General features: G+C 34.8%; 1 protein-coding gene across 1 annotated transcript in view; it reads left to right on the forward strand.

The window, feature by feature from the left end:
• The window catches only part of PSPC1 (paraspeckle component 1), a 58,067-nt gene that overhangs the window by 15,668 nt on the left and 15,205 nt on the right, over positions 1 to 27,194 (forward strand). Inside the window, exons 4-6 of the mRNA XM_039873060.1 lie at positions 1,222 to 1,418; positions 8,152 to 8,236; positions 16,662 to 16,767. Coding sequence (XP_039728994.1) covers positions 1,222 to 1,418; positions 8,152 to 8,236; positions 16,662 to 16,767 — 388 coding nt within the window. The remainder of the gene's footprint in view (positions 1 to 1,221; positions 1,419 to 8,151; positions 8,237 to 16,661; positions 16,768 to 27,194) is intronic.

Here is a 27,194-nt window from a genome sequence, read left to right on the forward strand (position 1 = left end):
CTTATATTCCTAGTTTTATTACTAAAGAGTTAGGCTCAGAATGAAATGTTTACAAAGCATAAGAGCCATGGTTCAAATTCATTTCTAACTCCCAAAATTCAAAATTTAAGAAGTGTTTTTCCTTTGGAGAAAAGTAATTCTTAATATTTATTATTGTAGTCAAGGTCTGACATAGAAACTATTGACTAAATAAACAACTCTTTCAGAAAAATTAGTGAGTGGTAGATACCCCTATTCCTTTTCCTTTCTCAGACAGTGCTTTAAAAAGAACAAAGTTCAAGTCTGTTCTGTAGGATCAGACTACCTAGATTGTGATTAATTTTGATTTTTTTTATATACATTGGAAAATCCTTGAAGCTATTTTTTGTTACTACATCTTTCCCTCTGTGACAGCCTCCCAGTTATCTCCCATCTTTGTCCCACCCACCCATCTTCCCCTCCCCACCCCAAAATAAAAGTTAAAATTTATGAAAGCAAGGCATCTATACTTTTATTGGTGGGCTGGAGATTGTGGTTTTATCAGTTTTTAATAGAAGCTATGATAGGCAAATATAATTGAAGAATTTCTTTGAATTTCAGGTATATTCACAGGTCTTTATTTTTTAAAAAAATTTTGGGTCAATTGCTTGTTCATCATGTTTTATTCAAGAACTGTGTGATATGTCAGATACGGCGGTAGGTACTTGAGGTTTAACAGTTAACAGACATTTCATGTCCTGAATTTATAGTCTAGAAAAGGAAACAAGTATTGAACAACTTATAGTAAGTTAGGCCTTAATTTTTCGTCCTAGCCAATTAACCCAGCACTATCTGCTTTTACTGCTATCCCTAAAAGTTAACTGCTGTTAGAAAAAAAAATTAATGCAGACAATGAGCTTAGGGCACATTCGATTCATGTATTGCAGACTGCCTTATGTAAAATAAAATTGTTGAATACCAGAAAGACCTTACTGGAGGTGATAATTGGAGGAGTATGAGTTACAGCATCCAGTTGCCTAAGTTCCCTTACTTATCAGTTGGGTGTCCTTGGGCAGGTTCTCAAACTCAGGCTGGTTGAAACTCACATCACAACATTGCCATGAGGCAGTTCATATAAATTACTTTTTTGACATGGTGCCATGAACTTTGTTAAGTGGTCAGTAAACGGTAGTTCTTACTATTTTTATTTGTTGTTTTACCTTTTAAACATACATTTCTGTATGTTTTTAAATGTAAACTTAGGGAAAGAGAACAGCCACCACGTTTCGCTCAACCTGGGACATTTGAATTTGAGTATGCATCTCGGTGGAAGGCTCTTGACGAAATGGAAAAGCAGCAGCGCGAGCAGGTTGATAGAAACATCAGAGAAGCCAAAGAGAAACTGGAGGCAGAGATGGAAGCAGCTAGGCACGAGCACCAGTTAATGCTAATGAGGCAAGGTAAAAATGGGTTTCATGTAGATGTGTTACGGTTTTCTTCCTTGAGATTCATTTATATTTCTCACTGATGTTTAGTACTATTTAAGTTGCCAGTTAGGAGTTTAGAGACAGTTGGAACTCAACATGTTAGAACAAAAATCTCCCTTTTCTGAAAGAACTTCCTTTAAAATTTATTAAAAATAAGTTTTACCTACATTAAGTAATGTTGTCGGAGGTAATTAAGGTTGTTAAATTTCGCCAGTAGCAAATACATGATTCTGCTGGCAAAAAGAGAAGCTCTGTGGGTAATTCTTGGTACATAGATACAGTATAAAGTCACATATCAAGATTTTGTTTGGTGGAGAGAATTAGGACAAATGCTGGCTATTACTACGTGTCAAAAGATGGCAAATATCTTTAGCAGAGATAAAGATTCGTATGTGCTAGTGGGTATAGGGATTCAGGAAGACTAAATTCTTAGTAATTGGCAGGAACATTTTAAACACTTGAGACTGAGCTGACTGAATTTCTAAGAGCAGTCATAAAGGGTGATAGTTGACTCTCATATTACTGGTCAAATACCCAGCAACATGACAAGCTGTTTAAATATATACTAGCTCACTTCTTGTTTCCTTTTTCTCTTTTTATGCCTGTCTTTATTATTATTCTCTTTCCCTTTTTTTCTTGTTTAATTCTCCAGATTTTTCTGGTTCTTTCTATAACTCATCTTTTTCACTAATAGCTTTGCATAAATGTCCAATTTCTATTATTTTGCTCTTAAATTTTTTTTTTTTTATTTAGCTTTTCTGAAAACATTTTTCTACTTTCTCTTGGCTGCCCCCAGAGATCAAGGCACCACAGATGCCTGCCTGGATTTTGCAGTAGCCTTCTTATGGTATTTCTGCCATCCTCCTCTATACCATTCTTTATATTAGAGTATTTCTTTGAAAGGTGAAAATTTGATCACTGTTCAATCTCTTAAATCCTTTTGGCAGGTTCTCATTACCTTTAGAATAAAATCTTGGGTTTTCTTTTTTCTTTCTGTTCGGTAAATGATTATTTATGATCCAGTCACTGAATACCTGTGCTGATGTCAGATAAATTAAAACAAAATTCATTTGAACAAACAATAGAAACTAGTCATACATCTGGTTTATTTGGACCCTAAACCTAGCAGTCTGTATGTTTTCTAATAAAATTAAACTCATTCATATCATGTAGTATGTTTAAAGATAGTCTCGCAATTTGTTACCGAAGATAAAGTCCAAAATCATTGGCTGCTTAGAGCTGGAAGAGAGCTTCAAGTTTATCCAGTCCGCTGGTTTCATGATTTTAAAATTTGGTTACACACCAGAATCAACTGGGAAATTTAACAAACGTTAGTTTCCTTGGTGCTGTGATTACTCTAGAACTTCTGTCCATTCTCTGCTCGTAGCCTGCCAGGCACTTTGCCACTTTATTTTCCCATTATCTACTGTCATGCCATGATTAGGAAATAACATTGATTAGAAGTGTAAACATCAAAGGATTTGTTGCTGCTCCTTACAAACGAACTGGAGTATAACAGCCGTTAATTACTTAAGCATGTATTTACTGTTAGTTGTAGGAGATGCTGCCCGAGGGACTGAGGGTGGAGTGATGACACAGGACGCTGTTTTATTAGGCCTCAGAGAAGTCTTAATAAACTGTGTTACCCCAAGGGCATTGGGACTTGGAGCAGAGTAATTTTGCAAAGTTATTTCCCATGAGTTTTTATTGTTCTTTTGTATACATTGTTTTGGTTTATACTATTAGGAAAGCACATTGCTTTGTGTTACCGTACTCCTTGCTTCTGGGTTCACTTTCGCTGAAGTACATCTTGTAATTTTTTTAGCAAAAGTCTGCAGGTGATAAATTCATTTCAGTGTTTGTTTAAAATTTAGTTTTCTTTTTGGTTTTACAATGATATTTTCCACCCATCATTTGTAAAGGTGTGCTCAGCTAGGGGAGGGACTTTAGATAGTCTCAGTTCTGGGGCTCTGTAGGAAGTTGAGACCCTCTAGTCTACATACTGTGGAAGTAGAAAACTCAGACGGTACAGAAGTCCCCTTCCCGTCCCACTGCTGCTATGTGTGGGGATCGCTGGTTCTTCTGAATCCTTTAGTGAAGAAAGTCGTGCATATCTTGGTAGATGTGTGTATTTATAACAAAAACCCTGCTTATCTTTCTGCATCTTGATATTTTACTTTCTGCATAAGTGTGCACACACACACACACAGACATACACACGCACATCAGCCTTATATTAAATAGATGTGTGATATTCCGTTCAGTGGCTGTAATTTAGCTCATCCTCTACTGATTGTTATCTATTTCTCTTTCCAGTTTTTTAGAACAAATAATGCTGCAATGAATCTTCATGTATATATCTTAGCAAATTTTTGTAAATATTCTTAATTGGACATACCACTACCCTTTAATAATTGCTTTATACTTTACTGATGTTTGTTTAGTCTTTTCTAGAGCCAAATCTCTTTTACATTTATTATAAGTTATGTTTTTTCTTATCTATTTGTTTTTAATCATAAGTATAGTAGGCAGTTCCAAAATTTTTTTCATGCTTATTTTTGTGTCAACCTTTGTTACTGTAGTTTTATAACTGAATGGATAATATTAACTCCACTATGCATTTCATTACTATTCTCTATTCCATCACTGGATTTTTCTGTATTATTTATGATAAATCAAGAAAAAGAAGTATATTCCTTTAAATGATATCTTTCGATTCCCGATTACCAAAGAAAAAAAACAAGGAAATTGGCATATTCAGCTCTTCCTTCTTTTCATCTCAATGTTTATTAATTTGGTTCTGTTTTGTCTGAACTTATGACATTGGTTTAATTTTATTTTTAAGTGTAAAAGCTGGATTTACTTATTTTTATTTTGGTGAAAACATTTAATTCTCTCTTAAGTAACTTTCAACTATCTAATAGTGTTATCAACTATAGCCACCATGTAATACATTAGATCTCCAGGCCTTACTCATCTTCCAGCTGAAAGTTTGTACCCCTTCATCAACTTCTTGTTGCCCCCATCTTCCCAGTTCCTGGCAACCACTTTTCTACTCTGTTTTTTATAGTTTGACTTATTTTTTAGATTTCACATACAAGTTACACCATGCAGTATTTGTTTTTCTTTGTCTAGCTTATTTCGCGGAGAATAACACCTACAAGTTCCATTTATGTTGTCTCAAATGACAGGATATCAGCATTTACAAAAATTTGCTAAGATGTATGTATTTCTTATGGCTTAGGAATGTTCTATTGTGTGTGCATCTATATCCTTTTGTATGTACATTGTATGTGTGTGCACCTGTGTGTCTATATGTACACCACATTGTATATTATATACACTACATTTTCTTGATCCAGTCATCCCTTGATGGAGACCTAGGTTGCTTCCATATATTGTCTAGTGTGAATAATGCTGCAATGAACATGGAAGTGCAGTTGTCTAGTCAAAATTCTGTTTTCATTTTCTTTAACTATAATTTTCATCTGTTTAAATAGTTAACCTTTGAGTAGATTGAGTCATCACTTTTCTGTTCGTCAGTTAATGGATGTTTATCCTCCCATGATTTCTTTAAGAAGGGTTCATAAAAGCAACATTTTTTGGAGTTCTTGCATGTTCTAAAATACCTCTGTGATCCTTGTACTTTAAACTGGTGCTTGGATGGTAGAAATTCACGGATTTCCCTCATTCAGTACTTGATAGCATGCTTCATTGTCTTCTAGCATTGACTGTTTCTGTGTGGGGAGCCCGTGTTTTTTCCTCCCTGGTAAGTGACTTGATCCTTTTACCAGACTTTCATTTGAAATTTTCTTTTTAAAGTCTGGTAACTTATCCAAGATATGTTTTTCCCCCAACATTTCATTATGAGAAATTTTAAACATAATTACTTGAAAGTATTTTAAGGTCTTCACTACTTACATTCTGTTATTAGTGTTCTACCATACTTGCTTTATTACATCTTTTCATCTGTCCATTCTTATATTCAAGAGATAACTTGTTGGACACCATAATATTTCAACTTTTCCTTGGGTCTACTTATGTCCTTTCAATCTATAGATTCAGTTCCTGTATTTCTAGAAAATGGACTTGGTAGATCACGGAGCATACATTCAGTTTTCGTGACTCGAAGGCTATTAAATTGAGAAAACACTTTCTTACAGTCTAGTAAAGCAAACTTTAAATTTGTATTCCCCTCTTCTTCCTTTTGCTATGTGCCTATATTTGTGATGCATTGAAATTATAGTGTAGATACTGTTTTATGGTTTCTTTAATCATTACATTTGTTAGGTAAGCATGTATTTGGTCTAGTAATAAGTAGAGCTGCAGCTAATGTCTTCATGTCTGTGGATACCTTTGGATTATATATTTAAGAAAAATTCCTGTGTGCTTTACTGGATCAAAGGATAAAAACATATCTTAGTTTTATATATATATTTTGGCAATTTTCCCCCAGGAGGATATTATTATGTCAGTGTATAGATATATACACTTAAGTGAAATTTCAGGAAATTTGGATATTAGCAACATAAAAGAAATAATTTAGCAGATGTAAAATGGTAGTTTTAAGTTGATAGTGCTCCTGTTTAGTATCAGATAATGTGCTTATAAGTTAATTGTCTGATCGTTGGAGCTAATTATTATACCAATGTTACAGGTAAGGAAATACCTGAGTGGTTAAAGCAGCGTTTTCAACTGGCACAGCTTAAAAGGAAATCCAGTTGTCAGAAAACAAACATTTATGTTTTTTTCTTATTCCTTTTCATGAAAGAAAATGTAATACATGTTTTTACATTTATAATACTCTATGATAGGTAGTCTGTTAAGAGCAGCTAACCTATAAAACTGATAAAATTGTTGAAGGAAATACTGGCTTGACTTTCTGAGACAATTGATAGTAAGACATTTTCCATACTTTGGCTCATTGTAGAATTTCCTCTTAGGCACATAAGTAGATTATATACTTTTGGTCTGTACTAGGTTTCTCCTGCTAACGGAATTATTCACTAATTGTGTGGCTCTCGTTAGTTGCACAGTGGAGTCATCTAGGGAGCTTCAAAAAACACTGATGGCTGGTCCACATCCCAAGAGATTCTGATTTAATTGGTCTGTGATTTAAAGATGCTTAAATAATTCTAGGGAGCAGTTAAGGTTGACAGCTAGTGATAATAAATGTTTGAAATCATCGTAGTCATGTTTGATGGCTGTTAAGATAGCTAACAGCCAAGTGTTAACTGGCTTGTTATTTGAATCACCTGGTCCCTACCACATAAACCAAAACTGACTTTCCTGAGCAGAGCCCTAAAATCCCTTTTAATTTGTTTTTAAATTTATTTATTTATTTATTATGGTGACATTCGTTAACGAAATCCAGTAAGTTTCAAGTGTACAACAGTAAGTCATACGTATTTTGCAGTGTACATTCACTGCCCATAGTTCGATTTCTTTGTCACCACATATTTGATCCTTTTTACCCCATTTGCCTCCCCCCTCCCTAATTTTAATTTTTTAAGTTTCCCAGTTGAGTCTGACCATCCAGGTTTGGCATACTGGCATTTTGGAACGAGCTTTGGAACAAGGATAGATTTGGCTGTGTGTCCTAGCTGAACCATGCAATAGCTGGATGACTGGAGCACAGTTATAATCTATATGCATCTTTTTCCTTTTGCCTAACTCATACATAATTCATTCTGTTCAGTCTGCAAAATGGGTACATTTACCTTGTTAGAGTTGTGGTGCCAGCCTGGTTATGGGTGTGATGTAAGGGTTTTTGAAAGTTAGCTGTAACTGTTAGCGTTAGGGAAATTCTGAATACCGTGATTTATTTAAAAATGTTAAATTGAGGTAATTTATGTTCATTTTACAAATCAGATAATATGATGAGAAAAGGAAAATAAAAGCAGCCAATAATTGTGCCATCTAGAGTATTTTAATTTTTTTATTTTTTTAAATCTGCATGTATGCACACATGATTTGGTATTACAAAGAGTTTTAGCACTTGGGAAGTTTATTCACTACTTCTCAGATGTTTCTCCATGCAGGAGGAATCTTATGCTAGTTGTGTTGGGAAGGTGGTTCTTTGGGGTGTATGCAGTGTCCTGTCTCATTATTCCTACTCTGTCTGACCTGGTTCTTGTCCCATCTCTTTCTTATGTTCCCTGTGCTGATGTCTCCCAAGGCGTCTTTTTGAGCTTTGCACTTGCTGTTGAAAAAATTCCACAAATAGATGATGATGGAAAGAGATTTGACTTTGGTGAACGCACATCGCAGTATATATATAGACGATGTGCTATTGAAATGTACACTTGAAACCTATAAATTTTATTAACTAATGTCACCCCAATAAATTAAAAACATTCTAATTTGTATAAAAGAATGCGAATGAAAAAATAACTACTATTTATTCTGTTCTTAGTCTCTTCTAGACCCTGTTTAAAAAATTACTATTTTAATTTCTGAACAGAAAGATGAATTTTATTATTCTCTTACACATGAGGAAACAGGACCAGAAAATATATTGATTTAATTAATTACACAGCTTAAAATCTTTCATTATAAGATGGTAGAATAGACAAAAAGACAAGCTAAGTGCATGAGTATGAATAAGTTACTAAATATATTGCAAGTAATAGAGAATGTATGCTTACTGATGTAAAAATACACAAAGGGAAGCTAAAAATATTAATGTGTAATCAATATTTTATAGATTTAATGAGGCGCCAAGAAGAACTCAGACGCTTGGAAGAACTTAGAAACCAAGAGCTGCAAAAACGGAAGCAAATACAATTGAGGTAAAAGAGCACTATGTAACATGACCACACAGTTCTTATGCGTGCTATTGCAACGCCACTTGGCCCATTATGAACAAGTCGTACAAGTTGGAAAATATTTTTTGAAATGTCCATTCTTGACTAAGGGTATTAGCCCATGAACTAGCATAATTTTTAGGATTTTTTAGCTAGTTACGGACACCGAGTGCATACATTGTGAACTTACATAAGGGTCTTAGGCACTATTACATTTAATTTATTGTAAGGTTGCACTGTGACTGACTGGACCATTTTCCAGGGATAGACATATTTGAATTGCTCTTAGTTTTAATTTGTTTCCTGTGTATAACACTACTATGAATGCCTTTTATGCATCTTTGTGCTTCTGATAATTTGTTTAACCCTTTTCCCATTTGCCCCAAGATAACTCGCCGACTACTATCCTGACCTTACCCCCAAGATTTGCCATGAGATATCTCACTTTTATTCTTTTCGCATCGCTCTAGTATATTGATAGTCTTTGGAAATAAATGACATTCTATTTATGGCATTCTGTTTTTAGTAGTTGGATCGCTGAAAATGTTAAATCCTAGAAAACAGCATTTCTGTTGGAGCTGTACTTTTTTTTTCCTAAATGGAAAAAGATTTAAAAAGGGTTTCTGGAAGTGGAATCCGTGGTAAAAAGGGTATGGGGATTTAAATTTTGAGTACATAATGGACAGTTGGGATAGTTTAAAGATGATTTTAAGATGGTTAAATTTAAAATCTTTTAGGTTAAGGAGGTTTGGGAGAGTGGTTGATCCACGATATGTAAAAAAAATTTAACATCTCTTTTACTTGCAGTATTTGTGAAATATGAGATAAATGTTGCTCTTTAAAAAGTTTCAAAATTTATAGTAGGAAGTGTTATAAACAAGCTATGATGGATGAAAGCAAGCATAAAGTTTTGTTTTTGAAAGTGCTAAAAAAGTAGTAAGTGCTCGTGGTGGTGAGGGTGCTCACCGGGAATATGTTAGTGCAGCAGGGAGCGAGTATGGGCGTTGTCGCAGCCTGGGGACAGGTTGTGTTCACTGTGTTCTGATGAACTTTTCCACCTTTGTACCTGGTTTGTCAGTGATTTATTAGTGTTTCTGTTTTGGAACTACTCTGATTTTAGCCCACCCTACTTATTCTCAGATTGTGTATTTGGACAGGCAGCGTCAGTATTCTAACCTGGGAAGTCGTTAGAAAGGGTCAGACGTCTCCAAGAAACTAGGGGCAGATCTCTAACAAATCCTGGAGGTTCTGACTGATCCTGAAGTTGTAGAGTCACTGTTGTATATGGCTCTTCACATGAGCTCCTAACTTGAGGGACCTTTTCCCTTATGTTTTCTTGTTGCTTTTTTCCCTTTTTATGTAAATGTGATAAAAATCTCTTCTGCTTTTACAAAGGGTTTTTATGTCTTATAACATAAAACTCTATCTGAATCCAGCTTTCTCTTCTTATATTTATACCTGTCAGCTAAGCTTTTAGTAGTACCTTACTCTTCACATACTGACAAAAATAAACAAATAATTAAAACCAAACAGAATGTGGGAGAACCTCAAATAGGGTACAAACATAATAAAAGTACTGAACTATGTTACAAATGGATGATAATATCACACTGAAAGCACCTGGAGGAAGAAAACAAGGAACCTAAATAATTTTGGAAAACAGTGTCTTGTTTGGATATTGTAGAGTAGTGATAAGAAAGACTATTAATTCTGTAATCTAGTTAGTAAATTTGTTTCCCACAGAGATATGAGTTAACAATTCGGAAACGACTTCATGTATACGCTTGTTTTCTCTTTGATCAGATCTTTGTTAAGAGTAATGTATATACTTTTTTAAGTGAACAAGTTAATAAATCTGGATAACAAGGTTTCTCATTGTTGGAGAAGGAAAGAAAGGAGAAAGGCTACAATTAAAATGAATCCTGTGGTATTGCATTGGGATTAGAGGTATGTCTGTATGAACTCTGGTATTTAATTGAGACAGATACAGAAATAGAGATGTGTGCGTATGTGTGGGTTTATGCAGACATATTTCAAAGCGCTGCTCGCCTAGAAGCAGTGATGCCTCAGTAACAGCAAGTGCATCTAGTGCCCAGATTTTTGTTTATAAACACCATCCTCCAATAGAAGGAACAAGGACTTTTTGGAGAAGTGGTTAATTCCGGGACCGAAAAGTTTAAGATGAGCCTGGAATCTCTTGTGCCAGATGGTAATAATGTACTCAGAAAAGAGTAGAGCATGTGGAAAACAAAGGAGCCAAACCAAGGGAGCTCCTACTGGCCAAAGCCGGAGCAATCCTAGCAATAAAATAAAAAATGATAGTGTTAGATTTTAAACTGTAGGATAAATATCCATAAGTCTGTACCGATAGAAGTGGTGGATAGATGGATGGATGAATGGGGAACAGGCAGCTCATCCTTATAGAATTCTGGTTAATAAACATGGAAGGAATGAGAGAGATAATCCCCAGTGGGCAGCCCTGCAGTGGTGGCGATTACAGACCAGGCCTAATGGCCGCTGAAGTTGTTGCACAGAAACTTGGGAATAGGATTCACATACTCTCTGTGTATTAGGGACAAATAGAAAACTAGTAAAGTTAGGGAATCCAGCAGACACCATTACCAGGTGTTAAGGTTTATGTCCCCTGTTATAAGACGTTGGCACCAGGAGTCCCTCGATATGATTTAGGGTACAATATCATTTTTTTGGTTTTCTTGCCAAAAATTTATAGCTTCACACTAGTCACAAGAAAACTTAAGACAAACCTCAATTGAAGGACATCCTGCAAAATAATCAGTTCTCTCTAAAAGTGTCAAAGTTCATGAAAGACCAAGAAAGACTGAACTGTTACAGACTGAAGGAAACTAAGGAGGAATAATACTTAAATGCAGTGTGGGATTCTGGACAGGGTCCTGGAACAGAAGGACATTAGTGGGGAAACTAGTGAAACTGTGGTGTTATACCAGTGTTAATTCCTAGTTTTCATAATCGTCCTGTGGTTATGTTAGATGTTAATATATGGAGATGCTGCATGAAGCATATGTAGACACGCACTGTTTTTGCAGCTTTTCTGTAAGTTTAAAATTAGTTAAAAATAAGGGGGGAAAAACAGTACCCTAGGCATTGGGGATACAGCAGGGACAGAAGACACAAGTCTTGCCTCTGTGGAGGGAGGCGGCCCTCAGCTGGAATGGTCAGGTCATTAAAGAGCAAGCGAAGCACAGGGAGGTGGTGCGGGGCGTCTGCTGGGGCTTAACACTGCCTGGGCTCCTGAGAAGTGGAATGTTGGGCGCCTGATGGGATAAGTATTCTGCATATATGGTAATTTTCCATCGAATGATTTTTTATTACTCTTACTTAATAGGCAGGCGTATATGAGATTCAATTTGGAATTCTATGTACTAATAGTAAAAATATCTCAACACTCGGGTGATAATTTGATGAGTAACGTTTATGTTTGGTTACTTCTAGTACACAACAGGCAGCGATAAATATAACTCTTATCCTGTGCTTGGCGGCTGGGGAGTTTCTTTTAAAATTGCTGTAAGAATATTGATTTAAGAAATGTGAACAGCTTGTCTTAATATTGAGTGGTTTTTGCAGTATGCGTAAAAGGAGAGAAAAAAACCATTGTGTCTGGGAACTTAATTTCATATTGATACTTGCAAGACAAAGCAAATAAGCGATTGCAGTTCAAGAGAAGATGTTTGTCTGCCTGAGGCTGTGACCACTGACGGGCTTTAATTTGTTAATAGGCCAGAGAGTTTGTACTCTGCCTCTGTTCTGCCTTAGTTGGAAGGTTGAAAACAACTGGCTTAAGAAAGTATATTTTGAGAGAAATTAAATAATTTGTGGTATACAAGTTTGTGGTTTTCCTTTCAGTGCTACAAAGAAATTATTTAGGTTTTTGTGGATCACTTAATTCTCTGAAGACTGTGGCGGTGAAGAAGGCTGTGGCTGGTTCAGGCCATGACTTGACCACTTAGCAGTTGTTCTTCTGTTCTGTTAGTTCATTCCTTCACTCCTCCTCTGACCTCTCCTACTCACTCAGCTATCCTCCCACTCATTCTTCCCCCCACTCCTTACGTCACTTGCATAAATAAGGCTCTCAAGATTGTCCGAGCTCTGGGAAAAGGGCGGAGGGGAGGGCACAGTGCTGAACAGGAACAAAGAGCAGTGGGACTTTGCTCCCTAATCATGTCATAGCTCAGTGCTTAGAGCCCTCTCTGTTTTCCAGAGTCCTACAGAAATAGATGAGACCTGAAAATAATTAGTGGTCTTCAGGTTAAAATACATTTTTTTTTTTTTTTACTGTTTTAGTTGTAAGTTAATACAATGCCATTAGAATTTATTTTCTTAAATGTCAGTTTATTATTTTTTTCATACTATATATGCATAATTTTCTAAAAATATTTTATTATTTTCCCCCTCCCTTCTGGTAACCACTAGTCCATTGTCTATGACCATGAGTCTCTGTTTATTTGTCTCATTCATTTGTTGCTTTTAGGCTTATATCCCACATATGTGATATCATGTGATTTTCAACCTTTCTGTTTTGCTTATTTCGCTTAGTATGATTATCTTGAGGTCCATCCATGTTGTTGCAAATGGCAGTATTTCATCTCTTATGGCTGAGTAATATTCCATTGTATATATGTACCACAGCTTCTTTGTCAGTCATCTGTTGTAGGACACTTCGGTTGCTTCCATATCCTGGCCACTGTGAATAATGCTGCTATGAACATCGCTGTGGAAATATCTTTTTGAATATGAGTTTTCAAGTCTTTGGGGTAAATACCCAGTAGAGGGATTGCTGGATCATACAGTAGGTCAATTATTAGTTTTTTGAGCAACTTCCATACTGCTTTCTATAGTGGCCGTACCAATTTGCAGTCCCACCAGCAGTGTATGAGGATTCCTTTTTCTCCGCATCCTCTTCAGCATTTGTTATTACTTGTCCTGTTGATTGTAGCTACTCTAACAGGTGTGAGATGGTATCTCATTGTGGTTTTGATTTGCATTTCCCTTAATAGCTAGCGATGTTGAGCATCTTTTCATATATTTGTTGGCCAATTTTATGTCCTCTAGGGAGCAGTGTCTGTTCGGGTCCTCTGCCCATTTTTGATTGGATTGTTTGTTATTTTTTGTTGTTGTTATTGAGTCGTATGAGTTCTTTGAATATTTTGGATATTAGACCCTTATCAGAGGTGTTGCTTGCAAATATATTTTCCCATTGAGATGGTTGTCTCTTGTTGATGGTTTCTTTTGCTGAGCAGAAGCTTTTTAGTTTAATGTAGTCCCATTCATTTATTTTTGCTCATACTTCCCTTGCCTTTGAGGTCAAATTCATAAAATCCTCTTTAAGCCCAAGGTCCTTGAGTTTAGTTCCTATGTTTTCTTCTATGCACTTTATTGCTTCAGGTCTTATATCCATTTTGAGTTAATTTTGGTGTGTGGTGATAGACAAGTCTAGTTTCATTCTTTTGCAGGTGGCTTTCCAGTTTTCCCAGCACCACTTATTGAAGAGACTTACCTTTCTCCACTGTATATTTTTGGCATTTTAGTCAAAAATTATTTGCCCATATAAATAAAGGTTTATTTCTGGACTCTTGATTCTGTTCCACTAGCCTGTGTGTCTTATTTTTCTGCCAATACCATGCTGTTTTGGTTATTGTCGCTTTATAGTATAATTTGAACTTGGTCAGAGTGATGCCTCCAGCCTCATTCTTTTTTCTCAGGATGACTTTGGCAGTTCGGGGTTTTCTGTGCTTCCATACAAATCTGATGATTTTTTGTTCTCTTTCTTTAAAAACTGCTGATGGGATTTTGATGGGGATTGCATTAAATCTGTATAACGCTTTAGGTAATAATGTCATTTTAACTGTGTTGATTTTTCCAATCCAAGAACACGGAATATCTTTCCATTTCTTTGTATCTTCTTCAGTTTCTTTTAATAGGGTTTTATTTTTGATTAAAATAATTTTATAATTGAGATTTTATCAGTTTCCAATTAAATAGAACGTGAAAGATGTTAAACTTGTCACACTTCTTATTGGTTCCATTTGTGAATATAACCTAGGAAGTTATCCTTGACCTGAAGAGACATTAAATATAAAGATGATTATTAAAACATCTTAGGGAATAGAAAAACTGAAAACCAAACATATATACAATAGGGAATGTTCCTGTATGCTTTTTTTTAATTTAAATTATGTATTGTCAGTTGTGGTATAATCACAACTTAGTCCAAAATAAATTTTGGAATTTATGGATAAAGGAAGGAAAAAATAGAAAATATTTAAAGTGATGTTACCCTTTTACTGTATTTTTTCTACTGATTTGTAAATCTTTTCACATTTTATCAGAAAAAATTGCTTTGACAATGGGAGAAGTACTTTATAAATTTTGTTTAAAATACTTTGTTTTTTATTAAAAATGTTACATTATTAAATTCACATAATGATACATATGTATATAAAATAAACATAACAACACTCCCTTCCGCAGTGTATTCCCAGTATGATGCATACCAGCCCTCTCTGTGCTCATACAAGAGATTTTTAAAAGCCAGTGGTAGGAGCACCATTCCTGTATGTGCCTCTTTCTGACAGCTGTACCTTAGACATTCTCCCATCTGCAAGTGCAGATCGCCACTTTGTAACACCTGGAGTCAGGGAACCATGGCTGCCCGCCTTCATAATTGATTGTATCTCCAGCCTTTTGCCACAGTGTTTAATCTGTGTGTACAGACATTCCTGCACGCTTGTGCAGATATTTCTGTTTAGTCTACTGGAAATGGGCTCGCACATGTAAAATGATCTTAGTATCACAGATTGGCCCTCAACAAGGTCATTGTTGCAAATCCAAAGACCAAAAAGCTTTGAAAACCAAAAACTTTTTCACGTATCATTCATTATGTGGCAGGACCCTATACGAGCCTGTTTGATGGCAGAACTTGACCTGCACTTATGTTGTGTTCATAACAGACCTTTATTATTGCCACAGAATGTGGACGGATGTTCATTCCACTGCAGAAAAATTAATGTGATTGAGTTTTGGGTCCTACCTCAGATCTCACTGGAGATATAATAATAGTACATGGACCCTTTTAAAAATCAGAAAAATTCGATTTCAAAATGCATTTGGCCTTAAGAGCTTTTGAATAGGGAAATTTTAATTTTACCTGTACTTATGTGCATTGTCAGCAGTATATGAATATGAAAGTATTTTCTTAACAGTAAAATTTATGAGTGTATTAATGTCCAAGAAATGGATTAACCTATTTACTTGAATTTTTAATTTATTTGAGTATATCGGAGACTTAGAATTCTCAAAATAGTCAGAATCTGCTTGAACCCCCTTAGGGACATTGTCTGTTGCTTGCATGTGGTCTGACAAAAGTCCTGACAGCCATTTTCTTTTGCTGGCTGTGGGAGATAATGCCATTTCCTTTAGCTTGGTGAGTGTTATACAACAGACAACAAAGAAGTGTCTTGAATTTTGAGTATTAAAGTCAGCATAGGAAGGTGCTTATAAGTGACCTGGAAAATGAGACCTACTGAGGAGGCATCAGCATTATATGGTCCTCACTATTTACTTTTTTGTTTTGGGGCGGAGAGTCTATTACTTCAAAATAATTTTGTAGGTTTTCCCTCTTAATCGTATTATAACTAATTATTGATTTACTAGAAATCTTGCACATACATGTAATTTGATTTTTTATTGCTTGAATATACCTCACGGACAGGCTGACAAACTTTTTTCTGGGCAGGGGCTAGATAGTAAATATTTTAGGCTTTGCAGGTCACATGGTCTCTGTCTCAACTATTCAAACAGTCCTGTAGCCTAAGAGTAGCCATAGCCAGTGAGTAAGTGATTGTCCTATAAAACTGAACTTAGAGGAACAGGTGGTAGGCTGATACCTGCTCCAGGGATTCCCTTCGTGGGTTGATGAAATGGGGGTGAGGAGGTTTGTTCAGACTTCCTTTTCCACCTAAGAGTTTTTGTCCAGGCAGTGTGGTCCTTCACGATATCTTACACGGAGTGGATGGGTTCCAAGCATCTTTAAGAACTCTGCTTGGCAGTGATGAGTTCTAGTCTTTTCTCTTTATAAAATAACAGAGTGCATGTTTGAGCTTTGGACTGTAAATTTTTTACTGTAAGCATATAACTACCCTAGTTATATGTTACCTTTTTTTAATTTATCCTATTTTAAGTTTCTTTATTTCTTTGATTTAATTAAGATTTGGAGTAAAATAGAATAAGGAAGGTCAAAATCTGCTAAAGGCAGTCATTATTGGCGGATTTGACATAATATATAACTTGTATAAATTTTGTTTAACTTGAAATAAAATACCCAGTTATGGCTTACCTGTCAATCATGCTGAAATTGTTATTTGAAATCTTTTAGACATGAAGAAGAGCATCGTCGTCGCGAGGAGGAAATGATCCGACACAGAGAGCAGGAAGAACTGAGGCGACAGCAAGAGGGTTTTAAGCCAAACTATATGGAAAATGTAAGTAAAATATTAGCAAACTGAAATTATTTTTTATTGTCAGTGTCAGGCAGATGATGTATATTTAGAATTTTTTAGATATTACTTTACATAGTGGTATGTTTTTTAAAGTTTCTGAATTTGTTATGTTTATGTTAAATTAATGATGTTTTTAAACCTCTTTCAGGTAGTAAATAATTAAAATTAGTCTCCGAAGGTAATATTCATGTTTTACGAAGTGGATGTTAAATTTTTTTTCCATTTTATGTTTTAAAAATATATGCTACTAAATTAGAAATCTTGATAAATCCATACTCTCCACTTGACTGATTTTGACCATTTACCGATATTAAAAATTCTTTATTTTAGAAGGTTTTAGACATATGCAAAAGTAAACTGGTCTGTGTTCATCACCCAACCATAACAAGTATCGACACATACTTTAAATATATATACTTTCCCAAATTATTTTGTATGCAATCCTTGACTTCATATGATTTTATTCATAAGTATTTAATATGTATTTCTAAAAGATAAGAACTCTTTAAAAATATCTTTATCATATTTTAAACATTGTCAGGTCTTTATAGTAACTGAACCCCAAATTTGTTCAAGTCTTATCAATATTTATTTATTTTCACAATTAGTTCCTTTAAATTGGCTGATAAATACAGTCTTTAGTCCACAGGATTTTCTGTTCTTTTTTATTTTTCCCTTTTTTTTAAAGAAACAGTCCTGTGTAAAGTATCTCACATGAATTTTGTTGATTCTATCCTTGTGATGTTTAGCAAGTTTCTTCATCCTTGAATTTCTCGTAAATTGGAGTTGGTTCCAGAGACTTGATCTGACTCAAGTTTTTGTTTTGGGGAGGCAAACGGTAGAGCAAAGAAGGATACTTCATGTATGTTGAAATCCACAGTTTCTTAGTGATAACTAACAAAGTTTCATTGTCACCTTAGATGAATGATAGCTCAACAACTCATTATTCTGAAAAATATTTATTAGTATTTTTTTCTCTAGCTGTTTAAAAGCCATGATTCTTTAGTAAGAGTCTAAAAGTATTGAAGTCATTGGTGCCTTTGTTTCTGACCTACTCTGATCCTATTTTTCTGTTCCTGGAAAAATTTTAAACCTTTTTTATTAGAAAGAATGCACACACAGTAAAATAAGTCCTAACTTGTATAGCAGCAAGAAATTTTATCTTACCTCCCATCAAATAAATACCCTTTGAATGAAAATTCTGTGGCATTTACATTTAATTAGGAAAGTTTTTTATTTTAAGACATATGACAAGTTTAATTGAATTTTAAATTTCATTACCAAATTAGTTGAGTAGGTTTTTTAAGCATTGTAATTTTTTTTGAAATCTCTAGCATTATTTTGCAATTTTCTTTTCTTCCTTGGGTGCAACACTTGCATAGTGACATTTTAAACTGTGGTTTTAGGTTTTTTGGGTGTTAAATTTGAAAATAAATCTGTTGGGTTTATTAGTGTGAGGATTTTTATGATGTTATGGAAGAAAGGGGAATATAAAAAATATTTCAAGGCCATATTTTGAAAACTAGTTACTAGCGCTTTTGCTCTTCATTCCAGATGTAAACCACATGTGATATACTTCTTAGGGAAACCTTTTTTTGTTCCATTGAGGATTAGAAAATTCTTCCTACTCCTTTTATGTACCTGGACGTTTCTTTTACTAAAGTGCTTGCTTATATAAAGTTGGTGGGATTAGCTTTCTTAATATTTTTCTGGCATAAACTTTACATTCTTGGAGCACATGCGTAGCTATTTGTAGTACTGTCATATACATGTGATTTAGGGGACTTAGAAGGAAATGATTAAAATGTATTTTCTTAAACTTGATTAAGTTGACTACAAAACTATTGCAGAAATCATTTTATAGTTTTTAAAAATATATATACCAGTGCTTTATATATACTCTGGCATTAATACAATTCATGAAGGACAGTTTTAATTTTACTTTTCTATTAAACTATTTGGAAATGTGTCTACAATTTAAAACGGAAACACTTAACTTTTTTTTTTTTAATTTTTAAAAAATTTTAATGTTTAAAATTCATTTTAATGATGGGTAACAGTTATAAGTATTTAATGAACTTTGGGAATAAACAAAGTAGAAATTTAAAAATACTAATGGATTTATTGGCATTTCAAAAGTAGATCACTTACTGTTCCACAAGATTATGCTCTTAGAAAAATTAGATGATTATATATTTTAATATTAAGATATTTTGTTTTCAAGTAGTTGAAGTATGTTTTGCATATTTGAAGCAGCATAAGGTTAATTTGGCTAGAGCAGAGGTCTGCAAAGTAGCCTGGGACCACTATTCATTTTCATACCTCCCTACTGTAGAGCTAAGAATAGTGTTATATTTTTAAAGGGTTGATGGTTAGGAAAAAGAGGAATATTAGGCAAAAAGTATTTGTGTCCCACAAAACCTAAAATACTTAACTCTTTGACCCTTTACAGAAAAAGTTTGCTGAACCTTGGGCTGGAGCGTTGGTATTTTTTGTTTTTTGTTTGTTTGTTTGTTTATTTAATTTAATACTCATATTAGGCCACAAAGTTACTATGTTCTTAATTTTTCAGGAGGAATCATATTTAAAAAAATATGTAACAATGGAACTAAATATTTAGGGGAAAATATAGTCTGTATTCTATTTTTAGATCTTTTTGAGATGAGGAATTATGAATAGAGACACGTTTTTCGTCATTTTGGTGTCCATTTTATTTGGTTCCTAGCTTCATGATGCTTGTTGATATATACTAACTAAGTACTAAAGAAATATTATCAGAAGCTTTTTATAGATCTTGGCTGTTTTGCGTTAATGGAAAAAACATTGAAGCAATGATTGTATCAGTTATTTTTTTAAATTTACTTTGAAAACACTTTGGGAAAAAATTGTCAACCTATTTTAATATTTATTTTTGTTTTAAAAGCTTTGAAATTAGGCCCTCTTACGTGCTTTTTATTTTTTCACTGTTCGTTTTAAAGGGAGGAATCATATGGTAAGTGTTAAGCTTGCCCATGTCATAAGATTAGATTTACTTGGTTTGTTTTAAGCCCTTACTTCTCATTTTTAATATTCCTATTAGAAATAGTCTAGTACCACTAATAGTTTTGGCTTTGAAGTATAAAATAAATACTGATTTCCATATTTTGCGCTTTGAATAATAATTTTTGTGAACATAAAGTACTTGCAGGAAATTCGTGGGAAAATACATGTCACGCTTTTTGTTAGCCTTCAACTTCATCATTTTATGACATACATATAATATATTTTTAAGTTTCTAGGATATGTCAGCACTTCATCAATTAGAAATTCTTTTTTTTTTTTCATATTTTATTTCTCCTAAAAGGAAGTCAAGCTTTTTGATAATAGCTCTGATAATTATAAAATAAACATGTTATTTTTTGCTCCTGTAGCATAGTGGTTTTTGACTGCTGTTACAATGTATATGTTTTTATGTTGTGCCTTCATTACATTTAGGTTTCTCTTTACCATGCTATAGCAGTGAGTATATTTGAACCATTTTCTGGATCATATTTACTAGGTTGAATTTTTCTGCTTTTCAGTTTTATAGTTTTTGGACACATTATAAGAGGTTATGCTGTTAATAAGAATTGATGAGATTGTCTTTTATGGTTGTATTGTGTTTATTTTCATACTGGCTTGTCCCACTTACTGTAGATTAAAGTATTTTAAACATTAAGTACTGCAGCGTACCAGCCTTTATTTGTAGGTAGAATTTGGGTTGGAGTATAGGGGAGATTTTAATTAGAATTTTTTTAAAGTAATGTCTAGAATAAACTTTGTTTTCTTGGGAAAATGATGTTGTAAATACCTAAATGTCATTGTAGCTTTAGTAGTTATAGTAGTTATGAAATACATTGTTTAGGAAAATTGGGGTAGTATTTAGATCGGATGCTAATTTGTTAGAAGTTTCTTTTTCTGGTATGAAATATACTGACGTTTGGTTTTTATTTTCTATTTTTTATTTGTTTAAAAATTTTTTTAACGTTTGGTTTCTAGTGAAGAATAGACTTTCAGATTTGTTGTCAAATATATACATGAATTGATATTGAAGAATTTTTATTTTTATTTGTATAGGTGGGAATAACCCTGGATATTTGAACACACGTACATAGTAAACCTGAACATAAGTGTGTGCTGAGGCAGTAATTTGACCTAGTCGTGCTCCTTTGTGGGTGGTGTTCCACTGCAGCTTTCAGGGTCAATAACAGTGGGGGCCAGCAGTGCTAAGGAGATGTGGGGCCAAGAGGCAAAGGGTGTATGGCCTCTTCTGTGGCAGGTTTTTAAATAGCACGTAAACACTCAGGGAGCTTTTTAAAAGTGTGGGTTCTTAGGTCTCCAACCTACAAATTGATTTGTTTTGTGATCCCAGTAGATTCTCATGCATTGTTTATGGATCACACTTTTGGCTAAATCCAGTAGTTTTCAGCCCTGGAAGCATATCTGTGGAACTTAAAAAAAGAAAAATGCCTGAGATCAGATCCACCAAATATCTTGATACAATGAGTCTGGGTTGAAGCGATGGGATCTGCATTTTAAAAAGCTTTTCAGTTTGCTTATTTTCATTAGCAAAGACAGAAAACCACCGGCCATTTGTTGAAATGAGAAGAGTAGTAGTTGAATCTTTATGGGATCTGGGGAAATTTGAATGAAGGGAGGGTTCAGAGTCATTCAGTTGTGGGGGACAGGATTCATACAGTTGACACCGTAAATAGCACCACATTCTATGTGAATAGTACTCTGGGGTTTGGGTGTGCCCACTTGATAATTGGGCTTTCAGAAAGGGAATGGGTATTGTCTCAAATGATGTATTAATTTTTAGTTTTTATTTCATGTAGACCAGGGGTCAACAGACAAGGGTAGGCCAGGCCAAATCTGAACACACTCTGTTTTCGGAACAGTTTTATTGGACCACAGCTGTGTTTATATTTTGTTTATGGCTTCTTTGCCCAAAAGCGGCTGAGTTGACTAGTTGTGACACAACTGTATGAAACTATATCAAGACTCTGTTGTCTGCAAAGCCTGAAATTTTTACTATCTGGCTTTACACCTAAAAAGTTTGCTGACCCCTGATCTAGGGCTAATCTGGGAGCTGAGGGCGGTCTATGAAAAGTGGCTCGCGTTAACTAAACTCATGAAGAGTTTATGATTTAAAATGCAAATTATTAATTTATATGTTCTTTTCCAGTGTGTTAGAAGGCTCATTGAGCAGAGCACCTCATATTCTAGAACCAAGGTTCCTGAAGAGTCCAAATTAGTGTCCTTGATAGTCATGGCTTATAAATCAGAGCAAAAGTTATGGGAAGAACTGATAAAGCGTCACTGCTCTACAGTGGATACTGGAGTTTCACGGCTTTTGTTTTAGATTAGAGACAAGCATTGTTCTTTCAGATGTTTCCTCCTCTTGATCAGTATTGCCAAATTTGGCCTGATGTTTAATCAGCCACTAATTTCCATCAGTCTCTCTTTTATGCTTCTTGAATGAGCACCGTTTCTCTAAGCATTACCCCTTGATTTAATTATATCCTTATTATGTGCCCTGTAAAAACTCACAACAGAAACTCCAGCCAGTAATAAAATTTCATCATTAGGTACTGGTGGAGAAAACTGATCCATGGTCACTTAGTAACGAGTAGGTACAAATACATTTTCTGAAATGGTTTGTGAATTTTTGAGAGAAGTTGCCATTTTGTGGGTTCTATGTGGCCATCACTCTTTTTCTGTAAATCATTTAGTTCTAACAAGTAATTTGATTGTATTGCAGTAGAAGATTGTTTTTCTTGTGTGTTTTTGTTTTTGTTTTTGGAAGTCTTAAACAGCAGCATTGAAACAAAGGACCAATTTCACAAGGATTTTCATAGCTGCTTCATCATCCCATGGAAACCACTGCAGAATTGTTTGCTGTAGGTTTTGGTGTTGGGTTTAGGCAGGACTTGTTCTGAGCAGGCTATTACCTACTCTTGGTGTAATGGCAACCCAGTTCCATGGTGTAGCCATGATGGTGATAATCAAAATGGATAACAACAGTTAAATCGCAGTGGTCTCAAATATGTTCTAGTTGTGACCACTTTTATTTTCTTAATGTGTTTTTGTTTATTTACCAAAATAATTGATTTCCTATAATGAGCTATGAACTTTTCTGAATATTTGTGGGACATAATTAGAACCTAAACTTTTGTGGTCATTAAACAAAGATATTTATAATGTATACTCTTGGAGGTAATCTTTAGAATTTTGATGACTTGGGATATTTGGGTTGAAGATATGTATCAATTTTAACCAGCTGCTGAAATCTTTAATCACTTCTCAGAAGGATTATTTAATTGTTTTGATAATATCTGAACATATATAGGTAAAATTAAAATGTTTAATTCAAACTGAGAGAAGTGAATATGGGTGCTATTTAAAAGTACTTTTTTTTACAGCAAGCATAAATTGAGCTGTCTCAGGCAAACTACGATGTATGGTCATTCTAAGCATATGTTATGATTATAGTAGTGTTTTTTCTCTGTTTTATCATTTCTATTTCAAAGTCTTCTGAATGAGTCCGAATGGAAATGATTTCTGATTCCCCTACACCCTTGTGTATACACTATCAGAGGACACCACTGTACTTAATTATATGTCTTGTTATGTCTTACCTTCCGTTAGAGTTTCTGAGGAGAAAGTACGTATACTCAGCATATACATAACCTCCTCTAACTACTCACCCCAGCTGTGATCCTGTATCGCTTTTAATATGATTTTTTTTTATCACATTGCTTTCTAATTTTTTGACTTTTTTGTCCACTAATTGAGCTCTGAAATTTTTCAAGTCAAGCACCTTTGTAGTTACTTAGATGTGAGCTGGGAGAATTAAATAGTTATTTGATGTCTCATCTTTCCAATGCCAGCGCAGCTCAGTCATACAGTTTTCGGTGTTTTTTATGGGCCACCATACCTCAGCACTAATGTCTCAGATATTAAAACATCAGTGGTTTTGAAACACAGGTGGCATTGAAATGCGACTTTTGATTTATTTTTGTAGACTTCATAATGGAATCACATAATGAAGAGTAAATTTTAAAAAACAAATAACCAACAGTTTTTGTGCTTGGTTTTCAGCTTACCCAACTTCCCAATGTGCGATTCCACTTGAACTCCCCTTCAGAGCATTAGACTCACAGGAGGCCTCGGAGGGCTCCCTTTAGCAAGGAAAGATGGCTCAGTTTTCCTGCTCAGCGTAGAGTGCTGGGTACCACGGAAGGTGCAGAGGTGGATCAAGCCCAGGGTTGTGTCTAGGACTTAGAGGGTTTCAGGTGCAGAGTCCTTCTGCGGAGTGTGAGAGGAGATGGAGCCAAAAAGTCCACAGAGTTTAGAGGAAGGTTCTCCACGAGGGGCCGGCTGGCAGGGGAGTTGAGCAGTCTCAGCACTGTTGTGGACCTTCCCCCGCCCTTCCTCGAAATGATATGATTGGCTTATTCCACTGTTGTAGGTATACCTCATGTCTTTTAATTTGAAATGGTAAATTCTCCTATTACTTGGTTCAGAATGGTAAGACCTTTTAGCTAATATTTACCATTTTCAAGGGATTGAAGAAGAGGAGAGTCAAGATTGGCAAATAGAAGTATTCAACGGAAGTAAACATGTTTTTGGCATATCTGATATGTATAATACGAATAAGAATTTTGTTTAATTACTAAATAGTTTGATTTAATAGCAAAAGAGTCCATTTAACTTGTTACTTCTGCTTTTGACTTCTTAATGTACTATTTAGAGCCCTCATACAGGAATAGTCCTACAAGGTGATTATGTTAAAAAAATCTTGTTTTAGGCCAATCAGTATCCAGTATCTTCTGTACTTCATATTGAAGGCATGAAGCTCTGTAGTATCACCTGAAATGTCTGAATTTTATACCAAATCAAACAGGATAGATGTGAAAGTCAATATTCATGTGTCGTTGCTAACTAATCACTAGTGGTGTAGGGATAGGAACTTGGGTTTGTACACATGCCATGCTGATGAGATGCAGTTATTTCTGCTGAAATTTTCAAATAGTTGAAAGTGTATGGGTAAGTTTGCCACTTTGTCTTATGATATCCTCCACTATATTATGCACATTGCTTCAAATCCTGTCTTTCTGATTGTAAATTTACCATGATTCTCACAAGATAACCTTTTCATTTGGCATGTTATTACTTTTTCTAAACCTTGCTTTTAAATAATTGATATGCTTGTTATAGCAGTTTCTTTTATAATTGTAAATTTTAAATAACGTTTGAATTTTAGTTAACCATGAATAATTAAAAAGTTATTATATATTGAATCTGTTGCTTTGTTATCTGCTTAGAAAAAATATATTTGTTAAAGTTTCAGAGCTTCAGTACACTGCTAAGATAATTTGCTCAATGCCTAGTATCACAAACAGAAAAAGATTTTCTGTTAAATACATACTTAATTCTTTATGTGTTGAAACAACATGCTTTGTTTGCTGCTTCCACTGCTTCTGTTGGTGGCACCGAGTTGGAATACCTTCTTGTACAGTTTGTATTTGTTCTTTGGTTTCATCTATCATACCTTAATCTTGCCAGTCATGATGGTGGTTTTGACTTTGATAGGGAAATCTGCTGGGTAAGAGCTTATGGGTAGAGAAATGCAGACTAGTCACTACTATTATGTGAGCTTTTAGATTGTGTTTGCGTTATAGCCGTGGTATCATTATTGCTGGTTTTGTTAAGAGTTTTTGATGAAATAACTAAATTTGAAGAATAATTCCTAATCAATCTCAGTTTTAGAAGCACCTCTTCAGGGAGAGTTCGCCATGGCAATTGAAAATGACAGTCTGGGAAAATGCCCCTGGGTTATATAGATTTAAAGTAAACTCAGCTGAATGTAAACTTATTCTAAAAATTAATTTGTTTAAAATCTTGATTCCTCTCTGTGTCTGCATGCTGGATTATATGTAATTACAATTAATTCGTGTTTGCTAAGAAAGCCACTCGTGTATTATGAAAAAACAGCATTTAATTTTGCTACATAGTGGAATTTGACAACGGCAATTTGAGTGAATAGTTTACTGAGTTACGTGACCCAGGCTTTAAAAATGCATCATTAAATGAATCTCGTTGAAGAGGTACATGTCTTTAGGTTAATGAATGCAGTGAGCTAAGAATAAGTCCCTCAACTCACATTTGTTACCTCCTTGATTTCTGATTCGAAATTTGACAGGTAACAAATACTTATTTCATGACTAAAACTTGTGATATATATTAAGATAAGTGATTATTCAAAGAAGTCTTAAAAGTTTTGTTTAAATGGATTTAATTTTTTTAAAGTAGTTTTAAGTTCACAGCAAAATTGAGCAGAGGCACTTACATTTTTCATGTACCTCCTTCCCCCCATATACACACAGAATCCTTCAAGATCAAATTCTCACATGATAGACTGGTGCATTTGTTATCATTGGCACATCCTCATCACCCAGAGTTTATAGTACGTTAGAGTTCAAGTTTGGTGTTGCACAGTCTCTGGGTTTTGACAAATGTCTAATGTCATGGATCCACCATTATAGTGTCACACAGTATTTTCACTGCCCAAAAAATCTTTTATGCTCTGCCTGTTCATTCCCCCACCACCCCCATAACACCTGGCAGCCTCTGTTTCTTTTACTGTCTCCATAGTTTTGCCTGTCATATAGTTGGAACCAAACAGTTTGTAGCCTTTTGATACTGGCTCTAAGTAGTATGCATTTAAGGTTCCTCTGTGTGTTTTCATGGCTCAGTAACTCATTTATTTTTAGTATTGAATAATATTCCCTTGTCTGGGTGGACCATAGTTTTTTATTTATCCGTCACTTATTGAAGGACATCTGGTTGCTTCCAGGTTTTGACCATTACACATAAAGCAGCTGTAAACATCCACGTGCAGGTGTTTGAATATTAAAAGTTTTCAGCTCCTCTGGGTAAATGCCAAGGAGTGTGATTGCTGGATAGTATGGTAAGAATGTGTTTAATTTTGTAAAAAACTGTTAAATTGTCTTCCAAAGTGGCTGTTCCATTTGCATTTCCACCAACAATGAATGAGACTTCCTATTGCTCCACATCCTTGCCAGCATTTCTTGTTGTCACCGTTTAGGATTTTGGCTGTTCTCATAGGGGTGTTGTGGTATCTCGCTGTTGTAATTTACAATTCTCTAATGACATAGGATGTAGTTTCATTTTAACAGTCAAACCTAAGGGACATTTCCCCAGTGTTCATGAGAGCAGGCGTTTTGGCATGCTTGTATTCACATTGAGGAGAAACCACCATCGATTGTACGTGTTAAAGATTGTCTTATGTTACTAAAAATATTTCTCCCTTCCCTATCCATCAGAGAGAGAGAGAGACAGAGAGAGAGAGAGAGAGAGAGAGA

This window comes from Pteropus medius, unplaced genomic scaffold, assembly GCF_902729225.1.
Source record: "Pteropus medius unplaced genomic scaffold, Ma_sr-lr_union100, whole genome shotgun sequence".
Taxonomy (NCBI): domain Eukaryota; kingdom Metazoa; phylum Chordata; class Mammalia; order Chiroptera; family Pteropodidae; genus Pteropus; species Pteropus medius.